This window comes from Camponotus floridanus, unplaced genomic scaffold (assembly GCF_003227725.1).
Source record: "Camponotus floridanus strain SB8 unplaced genomic scaffold, Cflo_v7.5 scaffold35, whole genome shotgun sequence".
NCBI classification, from domain to species: Eukaryota; Metazoa; Arthropoda; class Insecta; order Hymenoptera; family Formicidae; genus Camponotus; species Camponotus floridanus.
In genome coordinates, this window is record NW_020229492.1 from 1,655,120 (window position 1) to 1,670,026 (window position 14,907).

At 32.3% G+C, this 14,907-nt stretch overlaps 3 protein-coding genes across 5 annotated transcripts; 1 reads left to right on the forward strand and 2 right to left on the reverse strand.

Annotated features, from left to right (window-relative positions):
• Positions 1–425: 425 nt before the first annotated feature.
• On the reverse strand, positions 426–4,692 carry LOC105249536 (vacuolar protein sorting-associated protein 37A). The gene is made up of 5 exons (XM_011255076.3): positions 4,379–4,692; positions 3,771–3,960; positions 3,463–3,577; positions 2,843–3,364; positions 426–1,834 (listed from the first exon to the last, which is right to left on the reverse strand). Exons 1-5 carry the CDS (start codon positions 4,465–4,467, stop codon positions 1,488–1,490), a joined length of 1,263 nt encoding a protein of 420 aa, XP_011253378.1. The 5' UTR covers positions 4,468–4,692; the 3' UTR covers positions 426–1,487.
• Positions 4,693–6,255: 1,563 nt separating this feature from the next.
• Positions 6,256–9,452, forward strand: LOC105249538 (RNA 3'-terminal phosphate cyclase). 2 transcript variants are annotated; one of them, XM_025410845.1, is made up of 7 exons: positions 6,256–6,666; positions 7,224–7,341; positions 7,427–7,748; positions 7,832–7,973; positions 8,445–8,584; positions 8,981–9,134; positions 9,203–9,452. In XM_025410845.1, exons 1-7 carry the CDS (start codon positions 6,610–6,612, stop codon positions 9,425–9,427), a joined length of 1,158 nt encoding a protein of 385 aa, XP_025266630.1. In that variant the 5' UTR covers positions 6,256–6,609; the 3' UTR covers positions 9,428–9,452. The 2 variants fall into 2 exon arrangements, with proteins under 2 accessions (XP_025266630.1, XP_025266631.1); XM_025410846.1 differs by lacking the exon at positions 6,256–6,666 and adding an exon at positions 6,709–6,727.
• On the reverse strand, positions 9,414–14,739 carry LOC105249537 (GDP-Man:Man(3)GlcNAc(2)-PP-Dol alpha-1,2-mannosyltransferase). 2 transcript variants are annotated; one of them, XM_011255077.3, is made up of 8 exons: positions 14,335–14,739; positions 13,169–13,399; positions 12,769–13,001; positions 12,460–12,677; positions 11,551–11,835; positions 10,310–10,569; positions 10,091–10,225; positions 9,414–10,017 (listed from the first exon to the last, which is right to left on the reverse strand). In XM_011255077.3, exons 1-8 carry the CDS (start codon positions 14,352–14,354, stop codon positions 9,930–9,932), a joined length of 1,470 nt encoding a protein of 489 aa, XP_011253379.1. In that variant the 5' UTR covers positions 14,355–14,739; the 3' UTR covers positions 9,414–9,929. The 2 variants fall into 2 exon arrangements, with proteins under 2 accessions (XP_011253379.1, XP_011253382.1); XM_011255080.3 differs by having other exon boundaries at positions 14,288–14,738.
• Positions 14,740–14,907: the final 168 nt, after the last annotated feature.

Here is a 14,907-nt window from a genome sequence, read left to right on the forward strand (position 1 = left end):
TCAAGAAATTTAGTTTCATTTTCTTTTTATTTTATTTTCTTTTCACCTTTTGCTCTTCCTTCAGCAGAGGTTTTTGAGCGATAACTTCTTAAGGAAGCAGCATTTTTCGACCCATGTTTATAGGAAATTTTTGTTCAGAATTAAATTTCTTATAAGATCTCAAAGTCTGGCTGGAACGTTCGGGGCCACCTTCTATATGTACAGGGTGTCACTTAATTGGCGCCCACTATTTATATAACGATATTCCTCGTAGAAAACTGAGTCGAAAAATCCTGAACCATTTTTTTTTATAATGAAAAAAATTTGAAACTATTTTTTTTTTAACCATTTTTTCTTCTATAAAGCAAAAAACTTTATTTTGCATTAAAAATCATATTTCTTCCGTTAAAAGCGTTTCCTTAAAGAAAATTTCATCAAGAAGGCTAAAGGTCGGTGCTTATTGACGCAACTTTACTCAATAATTACCGCTTTATTAAGCATTTAAGAAAAAAATAGTTCAGGACTTTTCGACTCAGTTTTCCACGAGGAATATAAATAGTGGGCGCCAATTAGGTGACACCTGTATATATAAATTGGTAACATTTATTAATATTTGAAATCAATCTTCAAAATATGAACAAATCGATATAATATAGTTTATAATAATAAATGTTATTAAACATTGTGTGAGTCATCATTTATGCTAACACTTTCTTATTTTCTATTTTTAGGCATGGGGAGGGAGAGGTTGAAATCTTTCAAGATCAACGATTTTTTTTTTGCTTTCGTTTCTCTTCATTGTATATCTATACAATTTGTTTAATATGTTACAACAGTAGGAACATTCACAGGATAAATAATTAAAAGTAACGTCACCGAATAGCAAATTTTCAAAAATTGATTTTAATTACATCCCTGCACATTTATTTACACAGTAAAAAACGTACCTCCCTCGGAGTTAATCGCGACGGTACATGTGTTTATTATCACATGTGCAAAACTAACATAATTAAAGCCACGTTGTTTTTCTTTTTTTTTTTTTCACTATGGAGTAAGTACTCGCGTATGAATCAACTTGTTACATGGGAATTGCAAACACGGATTTAATTCGTTCACTCATGCATATTGCTTTCTTATCTCACGAAATTGTCCGAAATACAGAATCTCCATCGAAGTCAATCTTAAAGCACTCCTGGTTTTCACTTCCGTTTAGCGCCACTTGTGTGTACGTGTATACATGTTCAACTCTGGAATGCTACGCGCGTGTGATTTAAAGTGATTTAAAATCTAGCATAAGTATATATATATAAGAAGCGAGCAAAACGTAAAGCATTTACGCAAAAAATATGTTTTTTTCAACTGAATACTCAGTTGATTTCTCTAACCGCAGACGTTTGGTAATCACGAATGCTATGAATTTAAATTCACAATAACGTTTAAATTAACTAAGTCTTATTTACAGTTGCTTTGTTCGATCCATAGAAAAAGATGATTATATGCGTATCATTTCAGAAACCAGCCCGTTTCAATTCGTTCAACTGATGCGCCAGTTTCTCTTCCTTGGTTCGTCTCGCTTGGCCCAGCTTTCGACATTCGATATACGTGCTGAGAAAACGCTCGACATCGATTTTCCGGTTTAGAAAATCCTCGGCGATCTTTTCGCTCTCTTCGTGACTCTCGTCTGCAGCTTCCCTCAAACACTCTTTTATGTGATCCGGCGTGAAGACTTCGGACAATTTATTGTATCGTTGTATGAGATTATCGTATCTGGCTTTCAGCACCGTCACTGCTTTTATCTTGTCCGTCACATCAGCTTGCAGTTGCTCCAGCTCGGGTTCTTTGGCTGCATTGGATTCTACGAGAAAAGATACGGACTCATTGATAATTGATTGAAATAAAACAATTTAATATAGATATACACGGTGTAAAAAAGGCTGGACACGGTCGAATATCTCGATAAGGAAGAGTTTTACTAGAAAGTGTTTCAGACAAAAGATGTATGGCTTCGAGAGGGACATAACATGGTACCATTGGTTTGATCTTGAAGAGTTATTTGAAGGTCACATGAAGATCACCTTCAATTTCTTAAAAGGAACTTACTCTTTGTCATTATATATTTTATAGCTTATCTCGACAGCTTTCCAAAATACTATAATCAAGTTAGTTTTCATTGAGTACTTTCCGAGTTATGAGACTTGAAATCATTTCTTAATTTTACATAAACTGTAAAATATCTTGTAAAATATTCATTTTTCGATTACCTTAATACTTTTATGTACAAAATAATGGGAGTAATCAATTGGTGTAAAGAAAACACATAGTTATTTTTAAGAAAAAAATGTAATTGTTAATTGCAAATTACATTTTTTTTTTCGAAACAATTATGTGTTTTCTTTACACCAATTGATTCCTGTCATTATTTTATACATAAAAGTATTAAGGTAAGATAATTGAAAAATAAATATTTTACAAGATATTTTACAGTCTCTAGTTTCAAGCCTCATAACTCAAAAAGTACTCAATGAAAACTTACTTAATTATAGTGTTTTGGAAAGCTCTCGAGATAAACTACAAGAATATATAATGAGAAAGAATAGGTTCCATTTAAGAAATTGAAGATGACCTTCATGTGATCTTCAAATAACTCTTCAAGATCAAACCAATGGTACCATGTTATGTCCCTCTCGAAGCCATACAACTTTTGTCTGAAACACTTTCTAGTAAGACTCTTCCTTACCGAGATATTCGACCGTGTCCAGACTCTTTTAACACCCAGTAAATAAGACAAAAGGTAATGGAAGAAAGTAATATACAAAAATGAAATGTTTCACACAATATTCCAATAAAATATTCTTGTTCCTACCGGCAGTTCTTTCAACCCAATCCATAGCATCTTCGATTGCTGCATTTATCTCTTTAATTTGGGAATGTTTCTCCAGAAATTCATCCAGCTTATCGTCATCTTCACCGAGCCTCTTCAATTCTTCATTCGTTAAATTATTTAATTCGGGAAATATTATGCTCTGCGGAACCTGCGTCTGCGATTGACTCGGCAATGTCTGCTGATAATTCGCGTTCGCGTAATGCGAATTCAAATAAGGCGTGCCACGATGATTCGCGGTATATCCTGTGGGTGCGGCATTGTGTAGAGCGCTGCTTCTCGAAGGAATATATGCCGAGCGATGCGACGTGTTGCCGAATGATTTCGAGGTCGAGACATACGTGTGACCGGAGTTTGTGTAATTATAATTGTAAATGCACGTATTTGCACTGGAGGACGACAAATGTGGAAATTGCGTATTGTAATACGAATTGAACGACGTCGATGGGATTTCGACGGGATACTGCTGAAGCGAAAAAGACGGCGAGTTCCTTCCTTGTAAATCTGCAAAATGAATCGTCGAATGAAAAATACCTCAACGCATCGACGCAGAAAAAAATTAAGTAAAATGTAGGATATAAGTAAAAAATATTAACGCATACCTCTATGAGGCTTGGCAGAGCTAGGCGAAATGTCCTCTAATAACTTGGGTGGATTCTTACTGAATTCTCTGATGATAGCTTGAACGACCCGACCAAGATCGCTGTGCACTGAAAACTAAAATAACAAGAAAAATGATTATCCACTTTTAGATACATCGACATAGAATATACAAGAGGAATATAAAATGTAGAGAAAGCGATACACGAATCTTTAACAATATATTAACAGTATATCTTTATATATTTAACAATATATCTTTAACAATATATGTTTCCCAAATTATCGACACGTGAACTTTTTCACTCACATTGAGTAATCCTGGTGCGCTAGTGATTTCACTGTGCTCGTTGCACCAGGGATGGCTTATCGGTGGGGAAACTCTAAGTACTGGCTTCTCCAATGGGAAATTTGGCAGCAAGGAAACCATGATAGCCATTCGTCTCTCGCCAGCTTGAAATTCCACCTGATAGTCCACATTTTCTCTGAGCTCTATCACACTGCAACACGTCACTATACATTACACTGGTAATCAAACCCTTGAAAACAGCAACCTCGAGCCAACATTAATTATTTATTACACCAACTCGATTATATTTTTTTTATATTTTTTTTATTTATTTTTTATTTTTTAGAAAAAAACATTTATTCAAACAAATATTTTACCACGATTGCAAGCATGATGCAGCAGCAATTTGGAAAAAAAAAATTTCGAAAATTCTATGATCGATGTGGATGATAGAGACCGACCCTCTTCGATGCAAAAATAATATTGAACAGATAAACGTAGCGATTATTTGCCAGATAGGAATGGATGTTTACGAGCGAAGATTGGTGGTAATAAATATATAAGCGAGGTTAATGAGAGGTTACGACAACGACGAGATGACGAGGAGGCTCGTCCGAGTTTACTCTTACTTGTCATTAAAGATTTTCAGAGTGTCGATTTGCCGTTTGCGTTTGACCGCGACATTCTCATTTTCCCCACGAAATATTCGCGATATCATTTAAGGGCCTGGATTTGTGATAAATCATCCGCTTGATCCGTCGATCCCTCTGTCAAAGCAACCATCCAGCAGAACAGCTGTTTTTTAACCTCGTCACACTTTACGTACAGAAGGACAGAAGGGCTGTGCTCTATACTCTATGGGGAGTATATAACGTGAGAGAGGCTCGCTTATTCGCCCTGGCACCTGACACTACCAATTTTCCGCTGTCAAATGGCGCTGTCGTCGTCCACTTGCGGCGAAGATTCACGGAGATTCACGGAGATTTTCGAATTACACATGCCTGAGGAGAAAAATTTTTCTTTTTTTTCATAATTAAGGATGTTATGTACTTATTTTCAAAATATTGGGAATTTAATGAAAATTGTACAGAATGTTTTTACATATATTTAGAATCTTCAGTAGAATTTTTAAATTGATTATTCAAGGTATGAAGATTTTAATTTCCACCGAATTAACATGTGTTCTTATGGGAAACGTATAACCATGTCATCGATTCAAATGACAAAGACACATGGAAATAATATTCAGAATTTGTTTACAGTTTGCCAAAGTTTCGATACAGAGAAAATATTTGGTCAAATAATATTATACAAGTAATAACTGGTTAAAAAGATATTAAATATAATTTAATGAAATTAGCCATGTATCTGTCACAAGGCGAAATTCTCTGCCAAAAGTTAATCATTTCGATTAACAAAATTCGAAATATTTCAGTAAAAACACAATAAATATTAAAAAATAGATCTCTGATCAAATTGTAATATTCCACACAATTTCTTACTCAAAATACATCAAAAGTAGATATATTCGTCAATATTGATTTTCAGCTACTTTTTACTGAGATTTTATTATACATACAAAACATCCTTAAAGATATTTTGTACCCATTTTCAAAATATTGAGAATTTAATAAAAATTGTACAGAATGTCCTTACATATATGTTTAGGACCTTCAGTACAATTTTTAAATCGATTCACTAAATTTAATTTGCATCGAATTAACATGTGTTCTTATGGGAAACTTTAACCACGTCGATTTAAATGACAAAAACACATGGAAATAATATTCAGAATTTGTTTAAAATTCGCAAAAGTTTAGATACAGAAGAAATATTTGGTCAAATAATATTATACAAGTACTAACTGGTTAAAAAGATATTAAATATAATTCAATGAAATTAGCCATGTATCTGACACAAGGCCAAATTCTCTGCCAAAAGTTAATCATTTCGATTAAGGATGTTTTGTACCCATTTTCAAAATTGAGAATTTAATGAAAATTGTACAGAATGTTCTTACATATGTTTAGAATCTTCAGTACAATTTTTAAATCGATTTACTAAAGCGTTCACAAGTTGTAAGGATTTTAATTTGCACCGAATTTACATGTGTTCTTATGGGAAACTTTAACCATGTCGATTCAAATGACAAAAACACATGGAAATAATATTCAGAATTTATTTAAAATTTGCAAGACACACAGGAAATATTTGGTCAAATAATATTATACAAGTACTAACTGGTTAAAAAGATATTAAATATAATTCAATCAAGTTAGCCATGTATCTGTCACAAGGCGAAATTCTCTGCCAAAAGTTAATCGATTAACAAAATTCGGAATATATCAGTAAAATCGCAATAAACATTAAAAAATACATCTCTGATCAAATTGTAATATTCTACACAATTTCTTACTCAAAATACATCACAAGTGGATATATTTGTCAATATTGATTTTCAGCTACTTTTTGCTGGGATTGTACAAACAAAATATCCTTTAAAAAATGCATACAAAGTTTCTCGCACGTAAAAATCACATCACGAAATAAATATTAAATTTATCTTCTTTTTTTTCAGATAAACGATAAATCTCTTGCGACGTGAATATTTCGTTGATCGTGAAATTGCGAGCGAAAACAAAAACTTTGACGGATCTCCGTGATTTCTCGGAAGGCCATATGTGGAATACCCGGCGAGCTTTACGAGCGAAATTCATTCTATAGTTAGATGTAAATATCCCCCCTGCCCTGGGCGAACAAGCGCTTACACCGGCTTGTATTCTTTCTCCAAGGAAATCGCGCAACGCGCCAAAAATAAACGCGAAATCGAATGTGAAGACTCCTCAAATGTGAAACTTGAATGCTTAGGAGCGTCATGTCGTCCCTTGTGCAAATAGACGGTAGTTTGGGCGAAGGAGTGAGTACCGTATTGGAAGTAATCTCCTCGAGTATTGCCTCTTGGATAAAATATCTACCAGGTTATATTTGCTAAGCGTGATAAATATTTGGTTTTTATCTCCAAAAAGAAAATGAGAAACGGTTTTGAATATTTTAATTTCTTTTCTAATTTCTTATTTTCACGCATAAATTTCATGCATAAATTTCCTTGTGAAATATTTTAGCTGCAGAGTTCAAATAAATTTTCAAAATAAATGATCGTTAGACATGCCATGAAAGCTAAATTATTTTATTTCTTGTCGTTATTGACTGCTCCTTATGTAAATCATGTATAAAAGAAAGTGTAAATCGTGTATAAATTAAAATAGTTTGAAAGATATATATCAGAAAAATTACAAAAACCAGGCAAATAACCACAGGCATCGATGGACGATGCAAATCTTAAAAATGATTTACTATTATATTAACATTTCAAAACTATATTAATATTGTTCAGGCGAGAAGGGAATACAAATCGTACATAAATTGAAAGAAAAATCATATATCCCTTGCACAATCTTAATTTTTCTTTTGTAGGGTGGGCAAGTATTAAGAATTGCTCTCTGTTTGAGTACGCTCTATGGCATTCCTATTGAAATTGAGAATATACGTGCTGGAAGGCCTAAGCCTGGTCTTGCTGCACAGCACTTGAAAGGTATGTTATAAATGCAAGAGGATTCAATATTTTCATACATTATATATCTAAAGCATAGAAGATTTGAGATTATATATTGTTGTAGGAGTGGAACTCGCCAAGGAGATGTGTAACGCTCAAGTTAGAGGCGGATATGTAGGATCAACGCATTTGGAATTTCGTCCTGGCCCATTAAACACAAAGAAGCGACAGTTTGTAGCCGATACGCAAACTGCTGGATGTATTTGTTTGTTGGCCCAAGTAGCATTACCATGCGCACTCTTTTTTCCATGCACTGACACAATCACGCTTGTTCTCAAGGGTGGCACAAATGTTCCGATGGGTCCACACATTGAATATTTAACAGAAGTGTTTAAGCCAATGCTGAATAAGTTTGGAGCAGATTTTGATTTCATTGTTGTGAGAAGGTATATACACTCATCTTATTGTATCTGGTCTTGAATGTCTCCATGCTTTATTCCATTTATACTAAAATTAATGACAAATGGAGGGGGTATTATCCAAAGGGAGGAGGCGAAGTACATTTACGCATAAAACCAGTTGGTAACTTAAATGCGATTACTTTACTCGATCCGGGAGTTCCACGAGGAATAACAGGATGGTCTTATGTAGCTGGAGCAGTTAATATAAATGTATGTATCATTTTAATTCAATCTACAAGCAGGGCCGGATGGGGGCTGAAGCCCAGGGGTATTCACAACACAAATTTTTGGGTAAAATTTCCTATCGAATGGTATACAACACTTACAAGGTCTATGTATATTGCTTGACCTTGTTATTTCGCAATAAATTATTTAAACATAAAAAATTATATTATTATTTGATTATATGTTAATTATATATATTAATATATTAATATATATAATTAAAAATTATATTATTATTTAATTATATATTAATTATATATATTAATATTATATATTTATATATTAATTATATTATTTAATTATAAATTATTTAAACGTAAAAATTTCTATGTGATTTTGGTTCAAAAATGGTTAGGGGTCTCTATCTCTTCGTTGCCCAAAGGCCTCCACACCTTTAAATCCGGCCCTGTCTACAAGGAAAAGACAAGTCAAATTTGAATTAATCATATCTTCTAGGAAGCGCATAAAATGGCAAGCGATGCTAAGACGGCTTTAACAAATAAATTGATAAAAAGCAATATTCGAGTGCCACCAATTACAATCGATGCTTACAGGGAAGATAGAGCAATGGCTGTAGGAAACGGCTCTGGTATCAAGTAAGAAATTATTGTGTATTAAAACTATTATATAAAATTCTTTTTTAAAATTTTTTTAAATGATTTGTATTTTTTTAAATTATTGTATATATAATGTATTTTTTATTTGTATTTTTAAAAATTTTTTTAAATTATTTGTATTTTTTTTAAATTATTGTGTATTAAAACTATTATATAAAATTTTTTTAAAAAATTTTTTTAAATTATTTGTATTTTTTAAAATTATTATATATATAATGTATTTTTTAGGTGTATTTTTAAACATTTTTTAAAATTATTTGTATTTTTTTTAAATTATTGTGTATTAAAACTATTATATAAAATTCTGTTTTAATCTTAAATCCATCTTAAATAAAAAAAACGCTAGCAATATATAAACATAAATGTGGATATTAGTATAGTATGCAATACCAGTACTGGATGCGTCCTCGGCGGCTCCGGCTTAGGCTCTGGACGTCATGAAGCATCGTCGCCAGGTGAAACGGCGGCTATCGAGATTTTGAAGCCGCTTCTAACAGGAGCATGTGTCGATGAACACACACAGGATCAAGTAAGGATGTCCGAAGTAGATACAAGAAAAGCCATTTGACATTCATGTTATCATGTTACTTGTTACAGATGATAATTCTAATGGCACTGGCGAAAGGTATTTCGAAGATTAAAGTCGCGGATAGGAAACTTACTTGTCACACGGAGACTGCCATGCAGATCGCAGAGATGATGTTAGGTAAACGCGGACTCGCTTTCAATTTGTCGGAAAGCGCCGAAGGCGGAGATACTTTGTCCTATGTTCTGGAGTGTAAGGGATGTGGACTGATTAATGAGAATGTAATTAAACAATGATCAAATAATGATGCTTTATAACTTATCACTGCTCATGTGTTTCGATATAAGTATTTACGCCAATCATACAAATAGTTGGATCCTTGCTGTTACCGGAAGTAAATTCAGCAACATCGATATTAACACACTTACTTTCATATACTTTCACATACTTTCATAAACTTTCGATATTCTCTGGTATTTCTAGAATTTTACGGTGAATTTAAATCTAAATTACACTTTGTTGACAATTATTGTTATACAATGTGCTTGTGTAAATCATGATTTGTTCAATGTAATGTATCGTAAAATTAATGGACATCAAGTAAAAAGTCTCGAAATTCTCTTAACGAGTAAATATTGATTTGTCACATAGGAAACACTTATTTGTTATATATACATGCTATTACATACACAGGATAATATATAACATGTACCGAAAATGCGCATTCTAATTTTGAAAAGAGTCACACGCACACATCCATAATTTACCATTTTTTAGAAAAATTACAAGGCAACGGAATTACTCTTGTTTCGCTCGAAAAAACGGCTCGACCGCTCGTAGAAATTCTTTCTCGAAAAGCTGACATGAGAATCGGTTTACAGATGATCTGTAAAGAATAGTCGAGATAATGGTATCCTTTTCATATCATTTTAATATCATATAATTATGAATATATGTACCTCGCAGCAATTCTAATAGCATTTCGTTCGTCCTGATGCATATGTATAATGTACGCTAATACCTTCGCGTATTCTTCTTCGTCTTCTGCTAGAAATCCAGTCACGCTACCCGTTTGCGTTTCTATGATGTCTGCTCTAGGATTATGAAACAGTTTTTAATAAAAAAAATAATCGTTTTTCGTTAAATTTTGACGTTAATTTTTTGTTTCTAGTAAATACCTCGGTCCACCAGAAGCGTGAGCCACCATAATCAATCCCGCGGCCATACATTCCACAACACCGATACCAAAGTGTTCGTTCCACATTGTGTGCAGACCAATTGTTCCTCGTTGCAGTTCTAATACGAGTTCAGAGAACGGTATATTTAATTTGAACTCGACATTCTCGTCTAAAGCCAAGTGTTTAGCCAAATCCTGCATATCCTTGACGCGTGCTTCATCCTCTGCGTCTCGACAGGAACCGATGCAGATTAATTTGACCTAAATAATGTATATACAAGGTGAACCAAAAGTCTGGATACAGTCGATTATCTCATATAGAATGCATTTTAGAACAACATGCTTTAGAAAAGTTGTAAGGATTAAAAAGTTGTAAGGATTTAAAAGATGTATTTAACTGTAATATCCATTTGACATTGAGCGGCGTCGTCAACTTGAGGGCATGGTCAACTTGAATTTTTTAAATGGAATCCCCTATTTTTCATTGCATATTCTTGTAGCTTACCTCGAGAGCTTTCCAAAACACTATAATAAAGTATTTTTTCATTGAGTATTTTTCGAATTATGAGGCTTGAAATAATCTCTTAATTTTACATAAACCATTACATGAACCATAAAATATTTTGTAAAATATTCATTTTTCGATTATCTTACCTTAATACTTTTATGTACAAAATAATGAGAGGAATCAATTGGTGTAAAGAAAACACATAGTTGTTTCAAAGCAAAATATATAATTTTTGAAATTAACAATTCCATATTTTTTCTTAAAAACAACTGTATGTTTTCTTTACACCAATTGATTATTATTCCCATTATTTTGTACATAAAAGTATTAAGATAAAATAATCGAAAAATGAATATTTTACAAGATATTTTACGGTTTATGTAAAATTAAGAAATGATTTCAAGCCTTATAACTCAAAAAGTACTTGAAGGAAAAATAATTTATTATAGTGTTTTGGAAAGCTCTCGAGGTAAGCTACAAAAATATGCAATGAAAAATAGGGGGTTTCATTTAAAAAATTCAACGACGCCACTCAATGTCAAATGGATATTATAGTTAAATACATCTTTTTAATTCTTACAACTTTTGCCTAAAGCATTTTGTTCTAAAATGCATTCTATACGAGATTGCTGCATTTCTTTAGAAATGCGTTTTATTCGACTGTATCCACACTTTTGGTCCTATATAATTAATTTTAGAATGCATTTTTGTTCCTTCTCAATTCACCAACTTACTCTTTCCCAAACTTCCTCTTCGAGAATTGATCTCAATTCAAACATGGCTCTTAACATGAGCGGATGATTCTTTTCCGGTCTGAATTGCGCGAGCGCTACTATACGTATACAATCGCCTTTTTCCTCGTCACTAAGAAGCGGCAATTTGAGCAGATGCTCCACGTTGCACGGAGGATACACTCGATGCGTTTTTAATGGACATTTCCAGATAGAATTGATATGATCTTCGGTCCACGACGAGTTTACCATCACAGTTTCGGCGCAGCTACCGACTAGTCCGTACAACTACAATAATCTAACATCAAATAATTGTTTGAAAGCGATATATCTTTTTCTTTTTATAAAAAGTATTAATCAAATTTTATAATCTTAAATATATATTAATTATATAAATATGTATACAGGGTGGCCCCGAACGTTCCAGCCAGATTTTGAGATCTTATAGGAAATTTAATTCTGAATAAAAAATTTCCTATAAACATGGGTCAAAAAATGCTGCTTCCTTAAGAAGTTATCACTCAAAAACCTCTGCTGAAAGAAGAGCAAAAGGTGAAAAAAAAATGAAATAAAGAGAAAATAAAACTAAATAAATTTCTTGAAAAAAACGATAAAAATAAAAAATAAAAATCTTTTTCTTTTATGAAAATAATTTTTTTTAAAACTAATATTTTAGTAATAGCACATAATAGTAGAAAATGAATAAAGACGTTTTTCAAGAAATTTATTTAGTTTCATTTTCTTTTCACCTTTTGCTCTTCCTTCATCAGAGGTTTTTAAGCGATAACTTCTTAAGGAAGCATTTTTCGACCAATGTTTGTAGGAAATTTTTTTGTTCAGAATTAAATTTCCTATAAGATTTCAAAGTCTGGCTGGAACGTTCGGGACCACCCTGTATATATATACACTTACATGTGCAAATAATTTATAGTAAAGAATCTTCACTCCCAAGAGAAATGGATTCCTGGTAATGATTCGGCGGTTGTTGTACGCAACAATTCTTTTGTAGACGTACCTCAACATATCGGTCGAAATGGTAGGATAATGTGTGTACGATCCGACTCGGCAACCACCGATATATTTAAATAAAGGATATGTAAATGCATAACCCATTGTATCGATATATACGTCTGCAATTTGTATATTTTTATGTACTTGTTATTTATATAATGGAAATTATATAGGAACATTATCAATATATTTAACAATTTATTATGTTACCTGGTGGAAGCTTGTTCAACGCCTCGATACCCAACCAGATAGATCCCAGACTTTGTCCCAGCAATGTAAAATAAGGATACATGGAAGCTTCCACCCATTTTCGCCTATGTAGGTAGACGAATTCAATGTTTGGACGTAATTGTACATTGAATGCTTTTTCGGTTTTGTTGAGAATCTTATCGGGATCAGCATCAAGATCACCAGTATATATAACTATATGTACATCAGGATATCTAGAAGCATACAGTGCGTAAATAATAATAAGAAATATAATTATTCGTATACGAGATGTATGATAACAAAGAAAGTATAGATATATTTTGATTTTGGTGGATTAATTTTTAATATTTAAAATAAATTTTTTAATATTAGATGCTGCAAATTTTATTGAGATACATACTTATTTTGTATAGCATGAATCGCAGCCCAAAGCACTCTCTCGCCTCCTCCACCTGCATTGCAATATGGATGAAAGATTCCAACGACTGTGCCTCTCTGTTGTCTTTCTTCTCGCTTTTTTGAGTAAAACTTTCTCCATTTTATCAACAAGATTGGTAGAAGCACAAGGATACAGAGTAATTTACATACTGCCACTATCAACAGCATATTTATGGATAGGATGATGGATGTCCTATAATAATAAACTTGTTTAAACAAATCACTTCTACAGGTAAATCTTATCTTATAAAAACGTATCTAAATGTACTTCAATTAATATTAAAATATATAAAGTGAGCAAGGATAGATAATAAGCAAAATTATTTAACTAATTAAACTATGTATGCAATACTCTTTTTATAATTAAGGATGTTTTGTATGTACAATCCCAATAAAAAATAACTGAAAATCAATATTGACGAATATATCCACTTGGTGTATTTTAAGTATGAGAAATTGTGTGGAATATTACAATTTGATCAGAGATGTATTTTTTAATAATTATTGCATTTTCACTGAAATATTTCGAATTTTGTTAATCGAAATGATTAACTTTTGGCAGAGAATTTTGCCTGTGACAGATATATGGCTATCTTCATTGAATTATATTTAATATTTTTTAACCAGTTAGTACTTGTATAATATTATTGATCAAATATTTTCTCTGTATCTAAACTTTTGCAAATTTTAAACAAATTCTGAATATTATTTCCACATGTTTTTGTCATTTGAATCGACGTAGTTATACGTTTCCCATAAGAACACATGTTAATTCGATGCAAATTAAAATCTTTATAACTTGTGAACGCTTTAGTGATTCGATTTAAAAATTGTACTGAATATTCTAATCATATGTAAGGACATTCTGTACAATTTTCGTTAAATTTTCAATATTTTGAAAATAGGTACAAAACATCCTTAAATGTAAATTTAATTTACTTATTTTTCAAACAGAATGATCTCATAATATGAAGTGAAAAATCTAATTAAATTGATGAAAGAAAGAAGTAAAGAAATAAAAATAGACTACAGATGAAGGGCAATTTTTAAGCTAGAAAAAAACCCAATTGCTATTACACACCATGCAGAGAATCGCACTAACGAGCCGTTTTAACGCGGTGTCCTTACATTAAAGAGTAAAGGATCATGCTTGCAGCTGCTCGTAGACTTGCACATGGGACAATCGGATTTGCCGACGTGTAACTGCGATGATTCCTCAATCCTTATCACCGTGGACGCCTTCCTGTAACTAACCTCGTATTAACCTCGAAAAATCATAGAGGAAAATTCGAGAATACCTCTCCCTTTCATAGGATAATCGATATAGATCGATATATATTGCAGGTAAATATCAATACTTAATACAAGTATACGAATTTAACATCTCATTTTATACATTACGTCTTTTAATATTTTTTATATTTAATTTAGACATTATCCCGTGGGATAAAAGATAGCATTTAATTGACCAATCAGCACAAAGAAATATCTCTTTAAGAAAGATTCTCTCGGATAGGATTTCCGTTCTAATTATTAACACAACTCTATTTTATACTTAATCGAAGTTTAAAAAAAATATATATATATCAGGCGTAATATAATAATAATAAACTATAAAGAAAACTCAATATTTTTCGCGCGAGCTCATCAGCTGTTAGTATGTTAGGTTTTCTCACGCATGCGCATTGAATATGATTGAAG

Excerpts from the sequence above, each read along its gene's own strand:
- LOC105249536 (XM_011255076.3), bottom strand. The coding sequence starts at position 4,467 with ATGATATCGCGAATATTTCGTGGGGAAAATGAGAATGTCGCGGTCAAA. Across the intron at positions 3,365-3,462 it reads CTCTGCCAAGCCTCATAGAG|ATTTACAAGGAAGGAACTCG; the intron begins GTATGCGTTAAT and ends TTCATTTTGCAG. Across the intron at positions 1,835-2,842 it reads TTGGGTTGAAAGAACTGCCG|AATCCAATGCAGCCAAAGAA; the intron begins GTAGGAACAAGA and ends CTTTTCTCGTAG.
- LOC105249537 (XM_011255077.3), bottom strand. The coding sequence starts at position 14,354 with ATGATCCTTTACTCTTTAAT. Across the intron at positions 12,678-12,768 it reads GTTGAACAAGCTTCCACCAG|ACGTATATATCGATACAATG; the intron begins GTAACATAATAA and ends TACAAATTGCAG. Across the intron at positions 10,226-10,309 it reads CACGCTTCTGGTGGACCGAG|AGCAGACATCATAGAAACGC; the intron begins GTATTTACTAGA and ends TCATAATCCTAG.
- LOC105249538 (XM_025410845.1), top strand. The coding sequence starts at position 6,610 with ATGCTTAGGAGCGTCATGTCGTCCCTTGTGCAAATAGACGGTAGTTTG. Across the intron at positions 7,749-7,831 it reads GATTTCATTGTTGTGAGAAG|GGGGTATTATCCAAAGGGAG; the intron begins GTATATACACTC and ends TGACAAATGGAG. Across the intron at positions 8,585-8,980 it reads GGAAACGGCTCTGGTATCAA|TATAGTATGCAATACCAGTA; the intron begins GTAAGAAATTAT and ends TGTGGATATTAG.